This window comes from Panicum virgatum, chromosome 3K (assembly GCF_016808335.1).
Source record: "Panicum virgatum strain AP13 chromosome 3K, P.virgatum_v5, whole genome shotgun sequence".
Lineage (NCBI taxonomy): Eukaryota > Viridiplantae > Streptophyta > Magnoliopsida > Poales > Poaceae > Panicum > Panicum virgatum.
In genome coordinates this window covers 1,319,069-1,342,801 of record NC_053138.1, presented here as the reverse complement: position 1 = coordinate 1,342,801, position 23,733 = coordinate 1,319,069, and the positions used below count along the sequence as shown (strand labels likewise).

The window sequence follows — 23,733 nt, the reverse complement described above, 5'->3', positions numbered from 1 at the left end:
TGGGACCTGAAAATCCAAGGGACAATGCGGACACGACCATCCATGGGACAATGTGGACCTGAAAGCTGAAAGCCACTTTATTTCTACCTGGCCTGAAAATCCAAGGGAGCTCGCCGGCCGGCCACCTGTCGCTCGCGCCGGGTGCCCTCCCTCCCTCCCTCTTGGCACGCCTACCAAGGGACCTTGAATGAAGTCAATAATATAAAGCGCGGCAGCGGCGCCTCTCACGTTTCCTTCCACGGCTCCATTCCCCTCCTCTGTCTGTCCTGAGTCCTGATGCCAGAGCGCTGAACTGAAATGCAAATGGGGGAGCAGCCGCCGCCGCCGGCGAAGGTGTACTACGACGGCTGTCCCGGCTGCGCCATGGACAGCAAGAAGGACAGCCGCCAGGGCGTTCCCTACAAGGAGCTGCTCTTCGTCGGCGCCACCACCTTCGCCTCGGGTAGGTTCTTTCTGCTCTGTTCATGTTCATGTGCACGCGTCATCGTCCATGCGACCAACGTATCTGCTGATGCTGCCGTATGCTAGCTGCTACCACATTTCTTAGAGCAACTCCAATCCACCTCCTATTTTTGGTCCCAGACTCATCCTATTTCTCTCTCCTATTTGACAATGGTCTCCAACAGCTCTCTCAAAGAATGAGAGACTCTCGTTCTGTTCCTAGAAATAGGAGGGGAGGCCAGCAGATTTGAGAGACTCAAATTTAGAAATGAGATAGGAGTTTAGTTGGAGATGTTTTTTTCCTTTCTCTCTCCTAAATGTAGAGTAGGAGGTCAAATAGGATGTGGGTTGGAGTTGCTCTTAATCGCTCCATCTCCATGGATGCATGCATGGTCTTATTTTACTGCAACTCTTGTTCGATTAGCAGCTACTGTATATATAGATGCTTTCCTCTGAAACGTTTTATATAATACTACTGATTGATTTAACTAACTGATTTCTCAATACCACTTCTCTTGTCCTTTCTCAGCTCTTCCAATAACATCCTTGTTCCCGTTTCTCTACTTCATGGTAAGCTACCATGCCGCTCTGTTGGCATGCATATTCCTCTCTTCCTCTGAATTAGAGATATGTGTTTTCCTTTTCTGCAAATAATTAAAACTGCTAATTATGTCTAGAACAGATAAGGGACCTGCATGTTGCTCAAAGAGAAGAAGACATTGGATTCTACGCTGGCTTTCTCGGTAAGATTTGTTGCCACAAAGTGTCAAAGTGTGTGTGTGTTTTTTTTTTGCGGGTACCGCAAAGTGTTGTTGAGTAACAAAAACCATGCATACTTCTTTAGTGTTTTCGAAAATGATCATATTTTTGAATATCACATCCTTTTTATTTAGGTGCATCATATATGATCGGCAGAGGTCTTGCGTCAGTCTTTTGGGGTATCATAGCTGATCGTATTGGACGAAAGCCTGTAATTGCATTTTCGGTATTTTCAGTGTAAGTACTCGTGCTATATATCTTTTTCACCTGAGAAATGTAACCAATGTACTCCAAAAGTAGAATGGCATTATGTTCCATTTAATGTATGATTGCTAATCCACTTCCAAACCCACATTTATTTCAGCATTGTTTTCAACACATTGTTTGGACTAAGTGTGAAATATTGGATGGCTATTGCTACAAGGTTTCTTCTTGGTGCCCTCAATGGATTCCTTGCACCTGTAAAGGTACTTTGTTGCATAGAAGTGGCAATTCCTAAAAACAAGGATAGGAAATATGTCATTTTCAGTTTCTGCATGCCCTGATTCCAGCAGAAGTCTAGTAGTCAATATAAAATTTAATTGTTGCTTTCTGCCACAGGCCTACTCTATTGAAGTTTGTCGACCTGAACAGCAAGCTTTGGGTATATCAATTGTAGGTTCCAATTCTGCATATAAACCCATAACGCTGCGGCATATGACATAACTATTGCATACCATGAACTGAGTTTTATCCATTCATCAAATTTAGGTCAGCACAGCATGGGGAATGGGAGTTATAATTGGCCCAGCAATTGGGGGCTACCTAGCACAGGTATCTCACAAAAAATTATATCTCTCAACAATTTGGATTATTTTTCACCTTTTATGTCTCTTATTTATTACCAGCCTGTCAAACAATACCCACATCTGTTTCATGAGAAGTCAGTGTTTGGAAGGTATGCCTTTGGACTAAAATTAAATTATTTTAACACTAAGATAGAATGATTTTTTTTACTTTTGTCTTCTTGATCCAACACCATGCAGGTTCCCATATTTATTACCATGTCTATTTATCTCATTTTTTGCTACCTTGGTTTTCATAAGCTGTGCATGGCTCCCAGTAAGTACAACCCTACTCTGACTCTGTATGTTCTTTCTAATTTATTTATTTTATTATTATTGTGAAGAGTTTTTCATGTTCTTTATGATTTATTCACACATTATATGTCTTCTTAGACGACCAAAATATTATCCTATCCTACCTTAAAATACACAAAAAATCTGCTAAATAATTTGCACATGTGAGCTTATTCCCACTGTTTTTTATTTACTTGTCATTTTTCATCGAGTAACTAAACAGGAGACCCTACATAAGCACAAAGGCCTTGAGAGAACAGTTGAAATGGTAGAAGGTTCTACAGCTCAAGAAAGCACAGAACCACCTAAAAATAGTTTACTTAAAAACTGGCCTTTGATGTCCTCCATTATCACTTACTGTGTCTTCTCGCTTCATGACACGGCATATGTTGAGGTAACATCTACTCACTTGATCTGTTCTGCTACTTTGAAATACGACTTTTCTGAAATTTATTTGTTGCAATTCGACATCAGATATTTTCTCTATGGACTGTGAGTAATAGATACGGCGGCCTTAGCTTTTCATCTAAAGATGTGGGCCAAGTTCTTACAATTGCAGGTAATTCTGAGTCAATCAACTGCTTTCCCAAAAACTTTAAAGAATCTTAGGCGCCAGTAATTACCTGCAACTGTAAGGATGAATGACGTTTGTGCTTTATGGTTAATAAGCTGTACTAAATGTAATTTTTGGAAAGTCAATAATCATCCTTTGTTGAACTGTAGGCGCCAGTCTTCTAGTATATCAACTCTTTGCTTATCGTTGGGTTGACAAAACTTTTGGACCTATTCAGTCAACCCGAATTTCGTCGGTGAGTTGCTAAAATCACAATAATTTGACTTTTTGCAGTTTGCCCGTTCCTTTTTTAAAAAAAAATATTTATAATTCTTAAAAATTGACCTTAAGCATCGCAGGCACTGTCTATACCAGTAATTGCTGCTTATCCCTTCATGACACACCTATCAGGAATAAGACTTGGTGTGCCGCTCTACATTGCAGCAATTCTGAAAAGTGTCTTTGCAGTAAGTCGTTTATGACTAATAGTTTTGAGATCCAACCCATTAAATACATCACCAGTTACCACTGTACTATGTAAGAAAATTTGGACAAATGAAGTGCTGGTTATATTAGTTTAAACCTCTGTGTATTCAAGTATCTATTTTTGTGATACTAATGTGAGTATCTTGATCAGACAACTAGAGTTACTGGCACTTCTCTGCTGCAAAACAATGCTGTGGTAGGTGTCCAACTTATGTCAGTTCATGATTTACTAAATGATATCCTGAAAAGAAATTATTATTTAACCGATAACCTGAATTGGGTGCTATTTGTAGCCACAAGAACAAAGGGGTGCTGCAAATGGAATAGCTACAACAGCAATGTCTTTGTCGAAGGCTTTTGCTCCAGCTGGAGCAGGCATTATGTATGTTGCATTCTTGTTATTATTCACATAATGTTATCTCAGTTCTCATCGAAGAATTTTTGCTAATTTAAACTATTATTCCTATTGCACTATACCTAATAAGCACGAAAGCATGGACCGATTTGAACAATTGAAGTATTTTGAAGAAGAGACTCATATTGTTGAAATACCGGTGGCTGCAGATTCTCATGGGCACAGAAGCGCCAACATGCCACTTTCTTTCCAGGTATATACATGCCAACAAGCGCTAGCAGCAATGTCTAATGTAAAGAACAATGTGATAACTTACCCTAGCACCAATATATATATGACCCTAGAGTACAATCACCATAGAGGATGTGGATTGATAAATGTGGTTTCTGATTGATCCTCTTTTTTTTTAAAAAAAAACAAAAGTGTTTTTGATTGATCCTCACATGCATTTTGCATGTGTATATGCAGGAGACCAGATGGTGTTTCTGCTACTGAATTTGACAGAGCTCATCGGGCTCATACTGACCTTCAAGCCTTTCCTGGCAGCTCCCCAACAGTACAAATGAAGCAAGCTTGCAATGCATAGAGAAGATTGAAAACACAGTGGTGCGCACATGCAATTTAGTTTGCATGAGTCCGTTGCAAGTGTTCAAGTTGATGCACACTGCACATGGAGGACCTAGCCTGTTCTATAATCGCCTGGGAAACTGGGTTATTGCACTGCACTGTTGAAGTGGTGCTTTGGTTGCTGTCTCGATCTGTTGTCCAGTGTACCATGCATGAGGGAAAGAAGCAGAGCTCCTCAAGAACAAACAAACCATGTACACTAAATTAAACCCTTTATATATGATTAGAGTATACTCCTAATTAATTGATTTCAAGTCCGATCCCGGCTAGCAAGCCAAATTGGTAGCAATTAATATGATTGATTATACCGACAATTACAGATCATAGGGCAGCTTTGAAGGGAAGCTAACTCTGGCTTGAGTCATGTTTCTTGCACGCAAGCTCCATCCGCTATATATGGAGTCCGAGGTACTGCAACTATTAAGGAAAGAGTTTATTAGTTCCTCCTTTGAGTGGAACTTCAAAGGAAGAACGATCGATCGAGATACCAGCCTGTGAGACCTGAGTCACTGACTGCTGGGGTTCGGTACGGGACCCCTGCTCCGCCGTGTGTTCTGTTCATTCCATTGTCATCGTCATCCATCACCATGCCTTTCAGTTTACCATGGAGTACTATATTTTTAGTACTAGTTATTTTTTGCCCCCTGAACATTCATGTGTAGCAGTAGTTACAAACGCGTACGCCTTACCTTGTTCGTGCTATGTATGATGCATTCGCTGCGTGACGATTCATCTGATAGATCTGACTGAATGGAAGCTGACAGGGTTTCAATCCATTGCTTTTGCTTGCTTCTATGTCTCAAACAGACATACTAACTCCTATCAAGTAGCTTGCTTTACTCACAACGCAAATGTTCCTTGCATCCACAAGCCAAGCAACATCGATCTCTATTTAATGGGACAATCTGGCTGCTCATCTCTTCGCTCATCCATCGCACTCAAGAAATAATTGAAGCTGCACACACCAGTCATCAGAGCTAGTTGCAAGTTGTCAGAGAAAACTAGTTAACAATGGAGGGGAAGAAGCAGTTGCTTGCTACCTTGGTCGGCTGCAACTACGCCGGCACGCCCCACGAGCTGCGAGGCTGCATCAACGACGTCCTTGCCATGCGCGACACCCTCGTCGCCCGCTTCGGCTTCGCGCCCGGCGACATCGCCGTGCTCACCGACGACGACCGCAGCGCCGCCGCCGTGCTCCCGACCGGCGCCAACATCAAGCGCGCGCTCGCTGACATGGTGACCCGCGCCGCGCCCGGGGACGTCCTCTTCTTCCACTACAGCGGCCACGGCACGCTCGTCCCGCACCGCCGCGGCCATGGCGCGCGCCAGGACGAGGCCATCGTGCCCTGCGACTTCAACCTCATCACGGACGTGGACTTCCGGCAGCTCGTGGACCGGGTGCCGCAGGGCGCCACCTTCACCATGGTCTCCGACTCGTGCCACAGCGGCGGCCTCATCGACCAGGAGAAGGAGCAGATCGGGCCCTCCGCCGTCGTCACCGACGACCTCGCCGTCGACGGTACCACCACGCGCGCCGCCCGCGCCCGCTTCCTCCCGTACGCCGCCGTCGTCGGCCACCTCTCCGGCGCCTCGGGCGTCGACGCGTCCCACCACGTCGCCGACCACCTCCTCGCTCTCTTCGGCGCCGACGCCAGCGCCAAGTTCCGCCACCACCACGACGCGCCGACGCCGAGCCCCGACGGCGGCATCCTGCTGAGCGGGTGCCAGACGGACGAGACGTCCGCGGACGTGGCGGCGGACGACGAGGCGGCCGTCGGCGGAAAGGCGTGCGGCGCGTTCAGCAGCGCGGTGCAGGCCGTGCTGGCAGCGCACCCGGCGCCGGTGAGCAACCAGGAGGTGGTGAGCCGGGCCAGGGAGCTGCTCCGGGACCAGGGGTTCGAGCAGCACCCCTGCCTCTACTGCAGCGACGCCAACGCCGACGCGCCGTTCCTCTGCCAGCAGGAGGGGGCCGCCGCCATTCCCGCCCTGTGATTCTCCATGATTTGTGTCAGAGTGGTCTTCAACCTTCATTACCTGTGAGGCTGTGAATATGAACACACACGAACCATCATGATGATGACATGCCAAATGCCATTGTTACTGATTTTCTGCTTATAAGTGCCTTGGTAACTTTCCTTGTCAAAGGATGAAATTTCCGCTTATATCGACAATGTATTCCATCAACCAACCTGATTCCGTTTCTCAAATTCATCCAAAAAATTGGTCTTATGTTTTCTCTGCTTAAGTTCAGACAGAGATGGAGCACTCCATAATTTGTTTTTCAAAAAGGAAAGGAAATAGAGCAACCTTTTAAATTTCATCATGGGCTGGAATTCTCTGAGAAAAAGGTTCCTGGGCTGGAATGACTGTCCACTAAGTAAGCAATGTCCACACGGCCCACTATGAGCCTATCGGCCCAGCCCAATATTGGTAACGGAGGGAACACGAAGCTTCGCTGCCGAAACCCTGGGGCTGGGGCACGGCCGCCGCCAAAACCCAAGTTCCCGACCACCGCCCCTCCTCCTTCCCCGTCCCCTGCAGTCGCAGCTCCGCCGCCCGGGACCAGCCACCTCCGCGGAGCTCTATTCTGCAAAAGTTGTTTCACTCATGGGTCGCACCATCAAGAAGGCCAAGAAGGCCAAATCCAAGAAGACCAAGGTACCATACAGGACATTATTATTTCTGGAGTCCTGATTGATGCCTGTTCCTTCAGTCGTTTCAGTATGTTCTTTGTTTCACATGCCTAATTCTGCTGTATTTATGGCCTGAAGAAAGTTGAAGCTTCCTCGTCATCTAATCCTGCGGTTGCCCCTGGTCCGGCCAAGGTGAGGAAGGAATACCCCATCCTTTTCTTTCACACAGCCAGACTAGTGATGTTTACTCGCAAAGTTACGCCTAAATGAATCCCCTTTCTGCTTTCGTTTTAGGTCTGGCAACCGGGTGTAGATGCACTGGAAGATGGGGAGGAACTCCAGTTTGATCCTGAGGCTTACAATTATCTCCGAGGGTTCGACATTGGCTGGTCTTGCTTGAGGTAATGTTTCTCAGCATAGGGCATTTTTTTTCGTGCTACTTAACGGCAATATATGATCCGTTCTCAATGAATAACCTCCCATTGCAGTTTTGATGTTGTGCGTGATCAACTTGGACTCGTACGATCAGAGTTCCCCCATACATTATATGGTGTTGCTGGAACGCAGGTTTTGTTACTCTTTATGCCTTCAAAACATTGTTACTGGCAAAACTTGACTTCATTTCTATCACAGAGTTTTTTGAAAAACAATCCTGAAATATTGTACTGTTGCACCTATTTTTCTGTATTTTTATTTTTAATTGAAATTTATAGAAAATATTACGGGAACATGCCATGGTATTGCCTATTTATTTTTATGTTCTTGTTAATATGTTTTTTTATTTAAGCAGTGTGCCTTTACTGACTCTAAGATAAAAAAGGGGAACGTGCCAGAAACTTATTGTGAGCACTCACATGCATTTAATATCATGATTCTTGCTAGAGATTGTAATTGGTTGCTAGTGAGCGAATCCAGATCGTTAAAAGATTAATTTAAGCCTAAATTCAGCAACTTTCTTGAATCTTGCTATGGCATTCAGCTTAAAGGAATGGCTTGATTGTTTGGAATACAATAATCATTAAACTTTTAGTTTATCTCTCTGAGTTTGGAGCTAAACTTTTCTTCAGGCTGAGAAGGCTTCATCAAATTATATTGGCATTTTCAAGCTTTCTAACATAAGGGGGAAGAAACGGGAACCTATACCAGCTTCAACAGTTGATGGTGACACTGATGCGGATAGTGACAGCAGCAGTGATGAAGAGGATGAAGAAATGAATGAGGATACAAAGCCCATTCTACATGTATGTTTTTAATCGATATCATAACTCTACTTCGCCACAAAACTCAAGTTTTTTTAGTGTCGTGCAAGCTACATTGATATACAGCTTGTGATGTGTTCTGTTGCTACATTTCAATGTATCAGCTAAAAAAAGTGGCTCATGCGGGTTGTGTAAATCGAATACACTCAATGACTCAAAAACCACATCTATGTGCTACGTGGGGAGATACTGGTCATGTTCAGGTAATTTAGTTCTTACCTCACATTTGTTTTTTTAGTTATTTTGGTTGCTGGCAACCTAAACTTGTATATCAATTCTATATATCATATCACCTTTGAAAACAGGCCCTGAAACTGAATGCACCATATTGACTTCTTTTTTATGCATTGCCAACTGTTACCCGGCTGCTAAATATGCAGGTGTGGGACTTGAGCTCCTACCTTAATTCCTTAGCAGAAGCAGAGTCAGGGGCACCTGCACCCAAAGAAGATGACATAATCCACAAACACTTGCCTCTGAAAGTATTTAGTGGCCATAAAGATGAGGGATATGCACTTGATTGGAGTCCGCTTGTTACTGGGAGACTTGTTTCTGGTGTGTACCTGATCTTGTGCATTTCACAATGTTTGTCATCTAAAATGTTTCCATAGTAGATACCATTTATTCCACGTCCATGCATGAATCATTAATACAATTCTAATTTGGTGTATACATATTTTCATGGAATAAGTTGATACCATTCTATGCAGGCGACTGCAATAAGTGCATTCACCTGTGGGAGCCAACTTCAAACAACTGGAACGTAGATGCAAATCCATTTGTTGGACACACTGCAAGCGTTGAAGATCTACAGGCATGCCACTGAATGATGTATCATGTTAATAATATGTTTCCTTGAATGTGATTGTCTCAACTATTATAACTAATAATCCTTGCAGTGGAGTCCCACGGAAGCTGACGTATTTGCCTCTTGTTCTGTGGATGGTACTATAGCGATATGGGATATACGTACAGGGAAGAAACCTTGTATTTCTATAAAAGCTCATAAAGCCGATGTGAATGTTATCTCATGGAATAGGTATATCCAGCGGAAAACTCTTGAGTACTAAAACTTTTGCTTCATGATATTTTACACATGTTTTGACTTGCATTATCAGGCTTGCTAGCTCCATGATAGCTTCAGGGTGTGATGATGGCAGTTTCTCAGTTCGTGATCTCAGATCAATTCAGGTATTCCTTCTTGACATATCACAATTTCTATGCTTGTGAGTTTCGGATGTAACCAACTTGACATTTCTCTATGCAATATGTGGAATGACAATTGCACATGAATGGGTGTTCTGAAGATATTAGGAAATGAGTAAACCATCTCAGCGATAAAAATATACAAGTTATGCTTTTGCTACTAGATTTTTGAAATAGATAGCCTACATTAGATAGTGTTTCATTACTGCTAGTATGTAAACAGTGCACTGTGCACAAATCAATCCAGCTCGCTACCGTGGTTGTACCCTTGTCGTATTGCCCTGTTTATCTAGACATATTCGTACTGATTATAGTAATTCTAGTTTTGTACTTTGTTAGTGTTGTTTGTGAATCTTTTTCCCTTAATACTCTCTATCGTACTGGTAGGAGGACTCATTGGTAGCCCATTTTGAGTACCACAAGAAAGCAATTACATCTATTGAGTGGAGTCCACATGAAGCGGCATCACTGGCTGTAACGTCTGAAGATCATCAACTCACGTAATACTCTCTCCTTCCCTTGTGATTCTTCTCTTAGATACACTGGACTGTCAAAATGTTTAGCCCAGTATTTGCTGACACCTCTCACGAATTGTCTGGGTATAGAATTTGGGACCTTTCACTGGAAAGAGATGCTGAAGAGGAGGCTGAGTTCAGAGCGAAGATGAAGGAGCAGGCAAATGCACCTGAAGATTTACCCCCACAACTTCTCTTTGTTCATCAGGTAGTACTATTAAATTGTTCTCTCATTTGATCATGATGGCATTAGAAACTAACTGATCTTGTGGCCTCATCTTTAGTGGCTGTATCATTTTTCTTGCACAGTTCTATTGCTTGTAAAGACTAAAGAGTGATACATGACACTGGCTGTTTCTATGAGCAGGGTCAAAAAGACTTGAAAGAACTGCATTGGCACCCACAGATACCCTCGATGATCATATCTACAGCAGTTGACGGCTTTAATGTGTTGATGCCCAGCAACATTGATACAACCATTCCTGGCAACACTGATGCAACCATGGCATCTGCTAAGTCATAGATGTTTTTGGTAGCACCATGCAACTTGTAATTCCAGGGTTATGTATCCAGTAGTATCCCTGTTTAGCTGCCAGCCATCTTTGTCGAGCAGGATGATAAATTTTCATTGGCTGACATTCTGTGCTATATAGATAAAGATGTAATGTGCACAGTTTTTTGCTAAGTAGTCTGTAATGTTGGCACAGCATATATCAGCCGATACTGTGGCGTCGAAGCAAAAAAAGTGCTTCCTTTTCACAGCTAGCAGAGCAACCTAAGGTGCTATTGGTGCTGAGGCTACAAAGACAATTTTTATAGGTTGTCATGATGCACGATTTGTTAGATGTTAGTCCACAGAAATGTTATTTCACATAGGCAGAGTGGCAGGCTGGAAGGGCCTTTGTGGAGCGTGGTCAGCGGTCTGATGCCGGCTTTGTTCGTTTATGAAAATTTGGCAGCCGCCCATTTAGATATGCTCCATTGCCGCCGCGTATATTCTGTGCTCCCTTTGCAGAAAATTAAATGTACACATATTCTTTCTATTGAATAATATACAAAGATATAATGAAAAGATTGAAAAAAATGTATGGTGAGATTTCAGGTAAGTAATTATTTTTCCAGGCACTGATTTCGAACTAAACTTTTGAGAAGTCACTGAGAATCAAAGTCTTAAAGTTTGACAAGATAAAATAAAAAAGTATTTCTGAGCAGGTATAAATTCGCCCAGACTCCTTATTTTGGCCAGCGCAAGAGCAGAAGAACAGAGGACAAGGAGGCACAAACTAGATAGGGGGATGCACCTTTACCGTTCCTGCGATTCAGGCACACAAATTAGTCTGCATCCATCGTGGCTTGTCGTGAATTTGTGATCGAGGGCACACAAGGCGTCGTCCATCGATCATGTGTTTTCTCCAACGGAATTAGGAGATCGATCAGCAACCCATTGAATCGATCGAGAGAAGAAGAGAATGGACGAGATGGAGCAGCAGCTGTCCAAGCAGCAGATCGAGGAGTTCCGGGAGGCCTTCAGCCTCTTCGACAAAGATGGCGACGGTATGTAGGGCTCCATTGCTGAATTGCATCTGCATTTGTTCATCGATGAATTGCAATTGCAATTGACAGTGGAGGCGGCACAAATTGATCGACGCAGGGACGATCACGACCAAGGAGCTGGGCACGGTGATGCGTTCGTTGGGGCAGAACCCGACGGAGGAGGAGCTGCAGGAGATGGTGAACGAGGTGGACGCCGACGGCAGCGGCGCCATCGACTTCCAGGAGTTCCTGACCCTCCTGGCGCGGCAGATGCGCGAGGCCAGCGGCGCCGACGAGGAAGAGCTCCGCGAGGCCTTCCGCGTCTTCGACCAGGACCAGAACGGCTTCATCTCCCGCGACGAGCTCCGCCACGTCCTCCAGAACCTCGGCGAGCGCCTCTCCGACGAGGAGCTCGCCGAGATGCTCCGCGAGGCCGACGTCGACGGCGACGGCCAGATCAACTACACCGAGTTCGCAAAGGTCATGCTGGCCAAGTGAGTGACCATCCAAATTCAAAGATCTCTCTTTTTCTTCTTTGCATTACTGAGTTATTATAACTTTCTTCCATTGCATTTGCATTGCATCCCTCGCATTCTTCTCGCCTAGATTAGCACAAAGACTCATCGTTGATTGATAAATTAAACTAGGTATTGATAGGTGCCTGCTCAATTAATCGATTAGGCTCGAATTGGAGACAGCGGAACCGGCCATGCCGTCGCTCCTGAAAAACGGATACCGCGTCTGTCGCTGGGTTCTTGCATTTCGGATCTTGCAAATGGGCCGCCAAGTTAAACGCCGACGGTACTCAACAAATGCACTTACTTGCATTGCATTGGGCCTTGAAAGTTCAGCAGTGTAGTTTGCAAGTAGCAGTACACTCATGTATCAAACTTCAGCTGAAAGAATTACTCGTGCATGATTTTCATCTGAAGCCTGAACCTGACACTTATGTTGGGTTCTTGGGTCATTGTGCAGGCGAAGGCACCAGGAGATGGAAGGCCATGGCAGTGACTCGGATCACGCTAAGAGCACTTGCCCCTCCTGTACAATCCTCTGAAACTCACTCTGCCACCCTCATTTCTTGCTGACAGCTGAGTGAAATGTAACAAAATCCACTTTGTAAATGGGAAAAAAAATGAAATGGTAACCAACATGAGTTCCCAATTAACTTGCCAGGTTTTTCTTGAAACAATGAAAACCTGCTTAAGCTCTTCTGTTCAGTACCAGAAAATGGGGCAACATAGCAGGGGCAAGGATGCAAAAACCATACTTGGCTTCATTTCGCAGATTTTGTGGATGGTGTTTCAACATGATTCATAGGCATACATGGATTTACAAAGCTCACATACTGACAAAATCTACTGAACGAGCTTCACTCCAACTACAGTCTACAGCAAGCAACGCGACCTCTCAAAATGCAGCATTTACAACAGTAGTGGAGGACCAGCACAATTTGCTGGGCCACACACCAGTACATATATAATTCGGAGAACATATTTGCTGATCCAGGCTACCAAAATGGAATCTGCTTGGAAGAATGAGACACAAATAGTTTTCCATCCTTCCTCTCCTCAGGTTCTGCCGAGTGCTAAGCAGCAGGTTGCATTTGCAGATCCTCGGATTTCCAGACAACGTCCTTTAAGGTCTTGGAAAGGTTCTTGTAGAACTGCAGAAAGTTACAGTTTACACATATAAGTACCATATATTGTTGAAGAGCAAAGCTAAGTTATGAATCTCTAAGTCAATCCAAACTACTGGTGATTTAAGAAGCCTAAGTATAGGAATTAATCCACTTCTCCAACCAATGGCTCAGCTTCATGAATAGATATGTTTCTTTTATAAGCATGATCTTTGCGTGTAAGGTAATTACTTTATGGAATTCCAGAGTGTCGCCTTTTGCTTTTCGGACTTCTACCATATGAAGAGAGGGTGCGACTTGTAGTATCTGAACCAAAATGCATAATAAATGTTAGGCAGACGAAGTTTACTTTAAAATAGATTACAAGTTCAGGATTTTCTTGCATTACCTCAGTAGCAACATTGAGGTTTCCTTTCCTCCCTGCTTTCACCTTTTCAAGCCTCAACTGGTTATACAATAAGACAGAATGCATAAAGATCTATCTAGAGTTTGTATACATTATTGAGAAGTTTAAAAACTTAAGGAAAATATTCAGATAATCAGTTATCATTGAGTTGTGGGAAGGAACCTTGTAATTTTTCTTCTGAACATCGAATCCTAGAGGTTTTGCAGCTTCCTCAATCTTGCGGACAATTTCCTTGGGTGGACATTTTGAGGTGAACCTTGTTTCTCTTTTGAATTCCTGCAAATACAAATTATTACAAATATAAGTAGAAAATATAGAAGAAGGATAATCCTAAATTGCGAAAAAATGTAAAATTTCCAAAACCAATGTTCTAATCACTACTAGGCATATAGAGTATTAGCTTGTCAAATGCATTATAACTGTGTAATTGACTTGACCTTTACTAGCTGTTAGAAAGGAAATACATATCAGAGTCTTGAGGCAATGTCCTTGGAAAATCATGATAATTTAAGCAACCAACCACACTGCGTTTTCAATTACTACAGAGGAGTCAGGAACATCCAGATCCAGTACCTGCTCTGAGTCGAATAAGTTTCCAAGGTTTAGGCCTGCTGACATTGAAATCAGTTCAAATGCATTCAGAGCTACTGGCTCTTCTTCTTTCTTTTCTGTCACGTGGTGCTCCTGAATGATGGCAGATAACATTAGTAAAACTAGTTGGTAACTAAACTCCGTGAAATTATGCAAGAGATAGAAAATAGAAATGCACCAATTACTTACTTCTGAATCATTGAAGACAGCATCCACATCATCCAATGTGGTGTCATATTTTTCGTCAAATTCCGAGCGCTTGTAGCCCTTTTTGAACCATTCATCCTCTAATATTTCAGGGATTGTTATTCTCTGCCATGGTTTACCAAAAGATGAGCCTAATGTTATGGAGCAAGAGAGAATTATGAAGGCACATTCATTTTGAAAGCAGAGTTGGCACACACTCAAAATGAAGATGAACCACAACCCATTTTTGTCTCAAAAAAAGGGTATCATTTTGAAATATGGTTATGTGGATTGCCTATACCTTTTCCTAAAAGAAAATTTTCCTCAACTGCATCTCATAGTGGCCATGTGCATACTAGTAAGTACATTTGTGTCAATCTGACTTACATGACAAACCCTGGATCGGTGGGAATATCATTTGGTTGACGTGGTTGACGGTTGACGTTTATCAGTGATATCAGTTATCTATCGGCCTACTAGGCGATACATTTGTATGGGGAGTATAGATTTGTTCTATTCCATTATCTTAAGATTATTTCGCTAGTATTTTCCTTTTCAAGAAGCTTTTGTGATCTGGCATACCGTCATTGGATTTGGATCAAGGATTCTTATTAACAACCTCTTCGCAGGAAAAGACGTCCATGGTGGAAATGTAAATTCTGCATTTGATATCTGCAAGGAATATCAGGTAAAGTCAAATAAGCGCGAATAAACAAGACCGCTGCAGTAATCTAAAAGCCTTGCAATGCTCACTTTCTTATACAACGTCATAAGATTAGAGTCCTCAAAAGGCAAATACCCTGCTAGCAGAACAAACAGGATAACTCCACATGACCACAAATCAGCCATTGCACCGTCATAGCCTTGATCTTCAAGGACCTACAATGAAGTTGGTAGAAATATTTTATCATTGCATTCCTAAGAAATGGTAATTGCCATGGCATCCATTATTGGTTCAGTCTGTGCAGTTTTTTGGCATTACCTCTGGTGCAACATAGTTCGGAGTTCCACAAGTTGTGTGCAGCAATCCATCATCCTGAACAAGATAGAAGAGAGAAGAAACATGCTTAAAAACATGTTGAGGGACTCAATTTTTTAGACATAAACGGGTATGATTAATTGCTGATGCAAAGAGTGTGAATTTTACCCTCTCATACTCAAGTACTCATTGGTAACTTAGATGCATATAGGCGAGAAGTCATTACCTTGATCTGCTGAGATAGCGCGCTCAGCCCAAAGTCAGAGACCTTCAGGTTTCCATATGAATCGAGCAGTAAATTTTCAGGCTGCGAGTATCTTAATTTAGATTCTGAAATAGATTCCTTCATTACAGAAAAAATCACACAAAGAAAATGAGCTCACTTTTAGATCCCGGTGGTACACACCCCTGCTATGACAATAATCAACTGCATTGATTAATTGTTGGAAGTACCTCCTGGCTTCATCTTCCCTCATTCGACCATGGTTAGCCTTTATGATAGGAACATAAAAGGTTTAACTTTAATTAAAAATTTTCAGTGATAAACTGAGCTTTGTGGACATTGAAACAGTAAAGGCAGTGGGTATAGCAGAAACAGCATGAACCGGAATGGACGTGTATATCACTTACAATTATGTCAAAGAGCTCGCCACCTGTAGCATATTCTAACACAATGTAGATCTTTGTTTTACTTCCCATCACCTAACGATTAATGAAACATTGATTTGTCAAATATCAGCAATTGACTGCTCCCAGTGAAAAGAAAATAGGCATGTTAAATGATTAGATTAGGAATTTATTGACTTGGCTCTTTTCTGATATCTTGTAAGGTCAAATAGAATATCAAGAAAGGTACCTCGTATATGCGAACAACATTGGGATGCTTGATCAACTTCATTGTCGAAATTTCCCGCTTAATCTGCATTCGACCATGTAGTTTTTTCATCAATGACAAATTACTTCGACAAGGGGGTATTAATTCAATGCTGAGCAAAGTTGCCAAGCTCATAGACCATTCAAAAATAAGAAATACAATAAAAGGGGTACAGAATCTGATGGAAGGGACCACAATCTTCAAGATGTGAAATATCACCAAACATTAAAAAATGCAGCAATAATTCAAAGTGTGAAATCGACAGTGACCTGTTCAACCATCTTGTGCTTGAGGACCTTCTCCTTATCTACGACCTTGATGGCTACCGGTTCGCCTGTCTCAGTGTTCTTTGCGAACCTGACCTTTGCGAATGTGCCTTCACCTATGGTCCGACCGAGCTCATACTTCCCCACACGTCTCTTCACCTTGGTTGTACTCATTCCCTGCCTTATCGCCCCTTAGAAATATCAGGAAGTTTCTAAGCGGAGTCCAATGGTTTCACTGTCCTGTGTGGAAAATTTTACCCACATTGTTAAAGGTCAAGATAAAAATTGGAGAAAAAAAATTGACATGCTGGTACTTGTCTAACTGCATAAATTTCTGAAATTAACTCAGCACCAATCATTACATGAGTTCAGTTAGGACGTGTGATAGATTCATGTCTCATTTCTTATCTCCAATCAATCATCACCCAGCTATAAATTTTATGGGCATGGCCAAATGCAAAACCACGACTGGTGAAAAGCTGCTGGTCAGTTTGTTTGTTATTTATTCCCTACCAGTTGCCCTCCGTAACATTTTTGAAATAGAATCTTTTCATATTTGAAGTATTAAACATAGACTAATTATAGAACTCGTCTGTAAACTACGAGATGAATTTATAAGACTAATTAATCCGTCATTAGCACATGTTACCAATTACTGCAGCAAATTAGTGTCTAATCATGACCTAATTAGGCTCATTAGATTTGACTCGTCATTTACATGCAAACTATGCAATTAGTTTTTTATTTCGTCTAGATTTAATACTCCATACATGCATGTACCGCACACATTCGATGTGATAGTTTTGAAATTTTGAATTTTGCATCTAAACCAGGCCTAGTCAGAAAATGGGTGAACGGCTCAATCAGTGGGGATAGCAGAAAAGATCCTGTGAGATCCAAAAACTAGTTTTTTTTTCCTCCCTCGCCTAGGAACAGGAATATCGAATTGGAAGTGAAAGAGAAGTTAGACCATTCTTGGGACCTGGAAAGAATAAATGTCAATCAACCACGAGGGGGCCGCAGAGAAGATAGGAATTGAGGGTGTGTTTAGTTCATTTTGCAAAATTGTGTAAAGATGTAAAGAGGGCATTTGAAGTACTAAATGAAGTCTATTTGCAAAACTTTTTGCATAGATGGGTTATAAATCGCGAGACGAATCTAATGATGCTAATTAATCCATGTTTAATTAATAATTAGCGGGTGGTTACTGTAGCATCAATGTTGCAAATCATAGATTAAGTAGGCTCATTAGAATCGTCTCGCGATTTACAGCCCATCCATGCAAAAAGTTTTGTAAATAGACTTCATTTAGTACTTCAAATTAGCAAGATTCTATTTCACTTTAATGTGTTTACGGCTTTTTTGCAAAAACCTGTAAAATCTAAACAGGGCCTGAATATTCAGTCATCCATTGAGAAAAGCATAACACAACATGTGAGGGGCAGCTCATGGGCATATTCCATTCCAGCAATCGGAGAGCCCAAGAACATGGAACTGGCACCCAGGGCTCTCATCTCAAACAGGGAAGAAAGTGATTTCTTTTAAGGTGGGGGAAAGTTTTTTTTTTTAAAAAAAAGAAAAAACTAGCAGGAACAATGGAGGTTAAGAAGCTGGGCCAATAGCCTCCGATAAAAACCTGCATGCTAGAAATACAAGGCTGAAGGGCTTGGGGAATGAAGAGGGGAAAACAAGATTGCTGGAAAGAATGCATGAAGCAACTGTAGTTGGGCTGAAAAGGAGCGGATCACATCGCTGCATACTAGAAACAGGAAGAAAAAGGAAACACGGAAGAAAGAGAAGAGGCAGGCAGAGGAGCTCTTACTTGCAGTCTCTCCGGTTGGATTGGATCAGGCGAAGAAATGCAGAGTGGATGCCCTTGGTGTGCCCTGCTGGAGTGGCGGTGCTGAAAAAGATCTAGGAAACGGCTGTTGGAGCGAGGAAGAGCTGCTAGGCTTCTGATGGGGAGGCCGCCGCTGCTGAGCAGGAGAGATAGCGGCGGGCAGCAAAAGATAAAGGGTGAGGTGGGGAAGAAGAAGACGGAAGGGAAGGAGGACTCCGGAAAAAAAAAAATCAATTCCAACTGCCTCCACATGGTAATTCCCTTCCCTTCCATGGACGTGCCTCGGCGGCGGCTGTCAGTGGTGGGTGGGTCCCCCGGGGAGTGGGGACGAGAGGTACGGATGCCATGCGATGCCATGCCTTGCCACCACGCCGTCGAATCGTACTGCAGTGCCGGCGTGCAGCATGATTGATGATCGCCGGACTTGCCGCTCTGGGGACCGCGAGCGAGCTCCTTCAGCACTCGCTCGTGACCGTGACGGGTTCGGATCCTCTGTGCCGTGCGTGCCCACATGCAGCGGATGCACATGCACTCATGCTAGTAGTACATCTATCAACTCTAAGTTTATCCGTCCGATGATAGAAAAATAGTAAAAAAAAATTGCCTTACTCCCCCGTCCCAGAATATAAACATTTGTTGACTTTTGCTGATCACGTTTGATCATTCATCTTATTTAAAAAATTTATAAAAATGTAAAAATAATTATAATATACTTAAAATATATACGATGATAAAACATATCATAACAAAATAAATAATATTTTCACAAATTTTTCGAATAAGACGAATGGTCAAACGTGAATCGCAGAAGTCGATAAATGCTTATATTTTGGGATGGAGGAAGTACTTGTTTGCAGATGATTGAAACATGCTGGGAGTAGTCTATCTATACTATAAATCTATACTATAAAAGTTGAAATAATTGAAAACTTTTCTCACCAACATTAGGCCTACCATACCCTCACGGATGTCCCACTTGTCAGGTATAGAGGTTTGACGAAAAGGGGTGGAGTCCCATTTTTCGCGAGAAGGAAAATGTTTCCACCCAAAACTCTTAATTTTTTTTCACCAAAAGTTTTACCCACGTCCGGAGCATGCATGGCAAAAATTTCGTCCCAACCACCCTGCATGGCCGGCCATTCAATTCCCATAATTCCCATAAATGTGAGGAAGGAAAAAATACGTTAGGAAGGAAAATATTCTTTTGTTTCTTTCCTTTGCTTATTTCTTTCTGCACACGCACATGGTTTATTTTTTTCTTTCCTTACGCACACGCTCAAGGTTTGTGTTTGGAAGGAAAATATATTATTTTATTTCATTTCTTATGCACAGGCAAACGATTTAGCTTCTTTTTTTTTTGGAACGATACATTTTCTCCTGCCTCCATTTTCCATGCCACCGGCGTCCATTGTCTGTGCCACCAGCGTCCAGCCCTCTTCACTCGCACCCCAAGCCACCGGCGCCCCTGTCCACTGCCGGCGCACATGTCTCCCTGTCTCCGCTGTCCCTGCCACCGGCGCCTGTTTTTGTTCTAGCCACCGACGCCCCTGTCCACTGGCGCTTGTAGCTTGTTAATCTGCTGACCACCGGTGTCCCATATCGTTTTGTCGCTATTAAAGATAATGTTCTTCATTTCATTCGAACATTGTGTTTCGCTGGTCGCCGGCATTCTGACATTCTTCGAGCCCGTCCTAACATCGCACATTACATAGTCATCGTCATCAGGACCCTTTTATGTCCGTGGAGGTCACCCTATGCGCCTCTGACGTGCTTCTCACTACCGTATCACTAGACGGTCGAGCTCTTTGCTGAAATTGCTAGAGGTAAGATATTTTTCTCATTCAACATTTGATATATATATATATATATATATATATATATATATATTAGCAAAACATGTGAAGATATATATTGAAAGCTAATGAATGCCAGCAGGAACAAAAATACACAATCAAGGTATTATTTTTTATAATTCAGTATGAAAATAACTGTAATATTTGTTATATGTGGACTATAATATTTGGCCAATGATTTTAGGTGAACAGATACATACACTTGTTCCTGGGACCTTACCTGTATTGACGCAACAACAGTCCAGGCGATTAACTAGGGCGTGCACTAGAAATATTGATCGAGAAGACCAATTTGACTCGGGTTTATGGGAACTAGATGATCCGATGCATGGAGTTGAAGGTATATTTTTTCAAACTAACTTATGAAAATGTATTCTTATATGATATACATGGTAACTAATTAATAATGATATGATTTATTATTTAAATTTATATTATATGAGATTGGATTGCTATGATATTAATAAATAAATTTAAATTTAATAGTCGTTCGGCGCAATCCAATTACTTTTAAATATTATTGTTCTTTCAACACGTGCCTGTGGCACATGCATCTCCACTAGTGAAAATAAAAGGAGAAAAAAAATAAAGGGAGCAGGTTAACTAACCTGATGTGTGTACTGCTGCAGGATCGATGAATGCAAGTCTCCTTTAAATCTCCATTTCAATTAGAATCCTTGCATTGGAGAGAAATTTTAATTTGTTGGCCGAAAATAGCATGAAAGTCTACTACATGTCATAGCCAAACATTTGGTAGCTAGATCACGGAAAATGTGGGTTTTGAGGCCAAATAAAAGCAAGCAGGAGTACGTATAATTAATAAAAGGAAAATAATTAAACAAGGTGAAGATGGATAAATTTTGATGAGTAGCGACAGTACAGATGATGAATATATAATTGCTTGAACGACTGACAACAGTCGTTCATCTTGTTGTCTGGTACTTAATAATTATGTTTGTTTAGTACATTTTTAGTATTTGAGTCCCAAGTCATCAGCAGCAACTGGATCGTGCATTCATATATATGTACCTACGTGGTGGTATCCACCACACAATAATTTGTTCTCCTCGTGGATCGGATATGGATATGACTGCGCTAATTAATCACATCTTCATCCAGTAATCATCTCCAGGCCGGCCGGTATACTAAGGTCTATCTCTTTGCTGCTAGCGTACTGTACACAGATCGTCAACACAATCAGGCGGCTGAGCCGAAATTATATATATTAAGAAAGGACCCATCCAACTAATTATTATGCAAGCATTATTATGCATGCTTGCAGTGGCTTGGATCGACCACCAATCAACAAGAAGATGATGACCAACGACCTGCAAGGCTGCAACTTGTGATTAAAATGGCTAGCTGCTCCATTTACATATCGTATTAGGTTTGTTCAAAGTAAAATTTAGCAAACTTTGATCAAATTTATAGAAAAAATAATAACATTTGTAATACCAAATTTGTTTCATTATATTGAATCCACCATAAAGTATATCTGTTGATAGTGCATATATTAGATAATATAGTTGTTACTATTTTTTCTAGGGAAAATTCGATTCATGCCACCACAACTCCGTGAAATTGGGTTTCACGTTGAAAATCATGCCACTCAATGGCATCGATTTCAACATGAAATCAAAAATCGTGAAATTGTAGTGGCATGGATCCAACTGACCCTTTTTTCTATAGACGTGATCAAAGCTAAAAGAAATTAACTTAGGACAAACCTAATATGTTATGTAAATAAAAGTAGAGGGAGTAGTGATGATGACCCAACGTTACTTTTTTTTTATTGTTAGCTGTCCGGCAGTTTTCGTCGTCAGTGTACTTGCATTATTACATTATTATTGCGTCTCATTCATCCAACGTGAAATAAATTTCCAAGGATCTGATCGGAGCAGGTAATTAATTAATCAGTGATCGATCCACCTAGGACTAGGAGGGAGCCGGGAGGGAAGTTTTCTTCTTCTTCTTCGTTGCTTCCATATATCGCTAATCCACGCAGCGTTCTCGCATCTCCTTCTCCGCGATGCTGGTTACTTCCATCGCTGATGCCTTAATTTTTTTTTCTGAGAAAAATGATGATGCACGCAAGAAGCAGCGGCAACAGCCAACAAAAAAAAGTGTTAAGGCCGGAGCAGCACAGCACAGCACAGCAGTGCGGGAGGGGCCAATGGGCCTCCACGAGCTGTCCCGGAGTAGTTTGGGCTCACATTGGATTTCCTGGCCCAAATAGTGCACCCAGAAGCAAATGAATAGATAGTCATTTGAATAGTGTTTCGTTTACAATATAATCATGAGGAACAATAATTTTGGATGTGATTGAGCAACAATGTAATTTTAGGTAGATAGGAAACGCAATAAAAGGACATCCCATAACAGTGCCACAATAGGGATGTCATCATCTGGTATTGATAAAAAAAAATCCCACAACAATAGTACAAAGTTTATTGCAAGAAAAATGGTGAACAATTCAGGTAGCAATAATCAAACACGGTGAAAACGTAGCTAGGCTACCGGGGAATTTGATGCTAGGTGTGATGACTGATACAGCATATTAACCGCCTATGATATGGAGAAGAGCATACTAGCCACTAGCACATTGGTGGAGCAATTAATGTAACACATCATCTGATGACAAGATGTGGCAAAAGAAAGGCAGAGTGCCCGGCAGCATTATCATGCACCCCTATATCTTTACCTATATTTCTAAAGCACATAACATTTTCATCTAAATGTTTTAGCTTAGTCCTCCTTTTATTGATAAGTGGACCTTAGTCATCCCGTATACGAGTCGGACTAGCCGTCCGTCCATAACTTGATCGTGTAGATCCCTACAAATTAATCCATGAACAACTATACATATCCGATATTTATACTAACTTTGTCCGTAGCAACACGGAAGTTAGTAAAGCTAAATTTAGTAGACAACATTTGAATTGAACGAAGTAAATCATTACCGTAATTGACCTGCCAAGGTCTTCCCTTGTGCATATATGTCATAAAGGTAGCAAAAGAAAGGAATGTGTATTTCTCTTGGAATTAATCTTGCACCCACTAAAGTTAAAGTTTTAAACTATCACTAGTTGCTGACAGCAACACATTTTTTTCCTTTTGCTTTTGGCAACTATTTTTCAATTTTTTTGGCTATTTATTTGGACATCTACATGTTTTCATATTTTTATGTATCCATCCAATTGAGTCAACTATAAAGCTATGAAATTTTAAACAACGTGTAGTCCGGATCAGATATTGGAGCACTCATCAATGGAGGCAGTCTGGCGGCGGCAGCGGCTCAACTTGTTTCAACGGCGAGGTAACCGATCGAGCCCCGGCGCCGGGGTTTATAAAACGCCGAAAAGTGTGTGTGTGGCTGTGTGCCGGGCGTGTGGCATCGTTTTTGGAGGAGGTGTGGGCGTGCAATGCAAGTTGAGCCGCCGCGCGCATGGCGGGGCGCCTAGCTAACGAACCCGCCGCCGTACCTGCTCTGCTCTGCTCTGTCATCTCGTGCTCCTATATATAGTCAGCTCAAGCAGGCCAGCGGCTCCCATCAACTCCTTCGAACAAGCTGCTAGTAGCTAGCTAGGGGACCTGCTGCTGGCTTGGTCCAAGTC

The 23,733-nt window shown here is 42.1% G+C and overlaps 3 protein-coding genes and 1 pseudogene across 3 annotated transcripts; 3 read left to right on the top strand and 1 right to left on the bottom strand.

Annotated features, from left to right (window-relative positions):
- The first annotated feature begins 256 nt into the window (after window positions 1–256).
- On the top strand, window positions 257–6,457 carry LOC120700321 (protein ZINC INDUCED FACILITATOR-LIKE 1-like). Its single transcript, XM_039984548.1, has 18 exons — window positions 257–442; window positions 971–1,011; window positions 1,124–1,184; window positions 1,335–1,437; window positions 1,565–1,667; window positions 1,801–1,854; window positions 1,951–2,013; window positions 2,088–2,137; window positions 2,226–2,301; window positions 2,542–2,712; window positions 2,793–2,877; window positions 3,042–3,127; window positions 3,231–3,338; window positions 3,509–3,553; window positions 3,651–3,739; window positions 3,922–3,965; window positions 4,181–4,275; window positions 5,345–6,457. The coding sequence occupies exons 1-18, from the start codon at window positions 298–300 to the stop codon at window positions 6,329–6,331; spliced, it is 2,406 nt and encodes an 801-aa protein (XP_039840482.1). The 5' UTR covers window positions 257–297; the 3' UTR covers window positions 6,332–6,457.
- Window positions 6,458–6,772: 315 nt separating this feature from the next.
- On the top strand, window positions 6,773–10,781 carry LOC120696632 (glutamate-rich WD repeat-containing protein 1-like). Its single transcript, XM_039979599.1, has 13 exons — window positions 6,773–6,997; window positions 7,111–7,164; window positions 7,267–7,373; window positions 7,461–7,539; window positions 8,040–8,213; window positions 8,336–8,434; window positions 8,612–8,786; window positions 8,942–9,045; window positions 9,131–9,270; window positions 9,350–9,422; window positions 9,825–9,937; window positions 10,043–10,160; window positions 10,320–10,781. Exons 1-13 carry the CDS (start codon window positions 6,947–6,949, stop codon window positions 10,473–10,475), a joined length of 1,443 nt encoding a protein of 480 aa, XP_039835533.1. The 5' UTR covers window positions 6,773–6,946; the 3' UTR covers window positions 10,476–10,781.
- A 425-nt stretch (window positions 10,782–11,206) lies between these two features.
- On the top strand, window positions 11,207–12,276 carry LOC120696641 (annotated as a pseudogene).
- Window positions 12,277–12,739: 463 nt separating this feature from the next.
- On the bottom strand, window positions 12,740–18,618 carry LOC120696634 (CBL-interacting protein kinase 32-like). The gene is made up of 15 exons (XM_039979603.1): window positions 18,249–18,618; window positions 16,430–16,666; window positions 16,143–16,205; window positions 15,917–15,988; window positions 15,670–15,777; window positions 15,513–15,593; window positions 15,290–15,343; window positions 15,061–15,186; window positions 14,890–14,979; window positions 14,311–14,433; window positions 14,104–14,214; window positions 13,693–13,806; window positions 13,513–13,569; window positions 13,356–13,430; window positions 12,740–13,151 (listed from the first exon to the last, which is right to left on the bottom strand). The coding sequence occupies exons 2-15, from the start codon at window positions 16,598–16,600 to the stop codon at window positions 13,074–13,076; spliced, it is 1,323 nt and encodes a 440-aa protein (XP_039835537.1). The 5' UTR covers window positions 16,601–16,666; window positions 18,249–18,618; the 3' UTR covers window positions 12,740–13,073.
- Window positions 18,619–23,733: the final 5,115 nt, after the last annotated feature.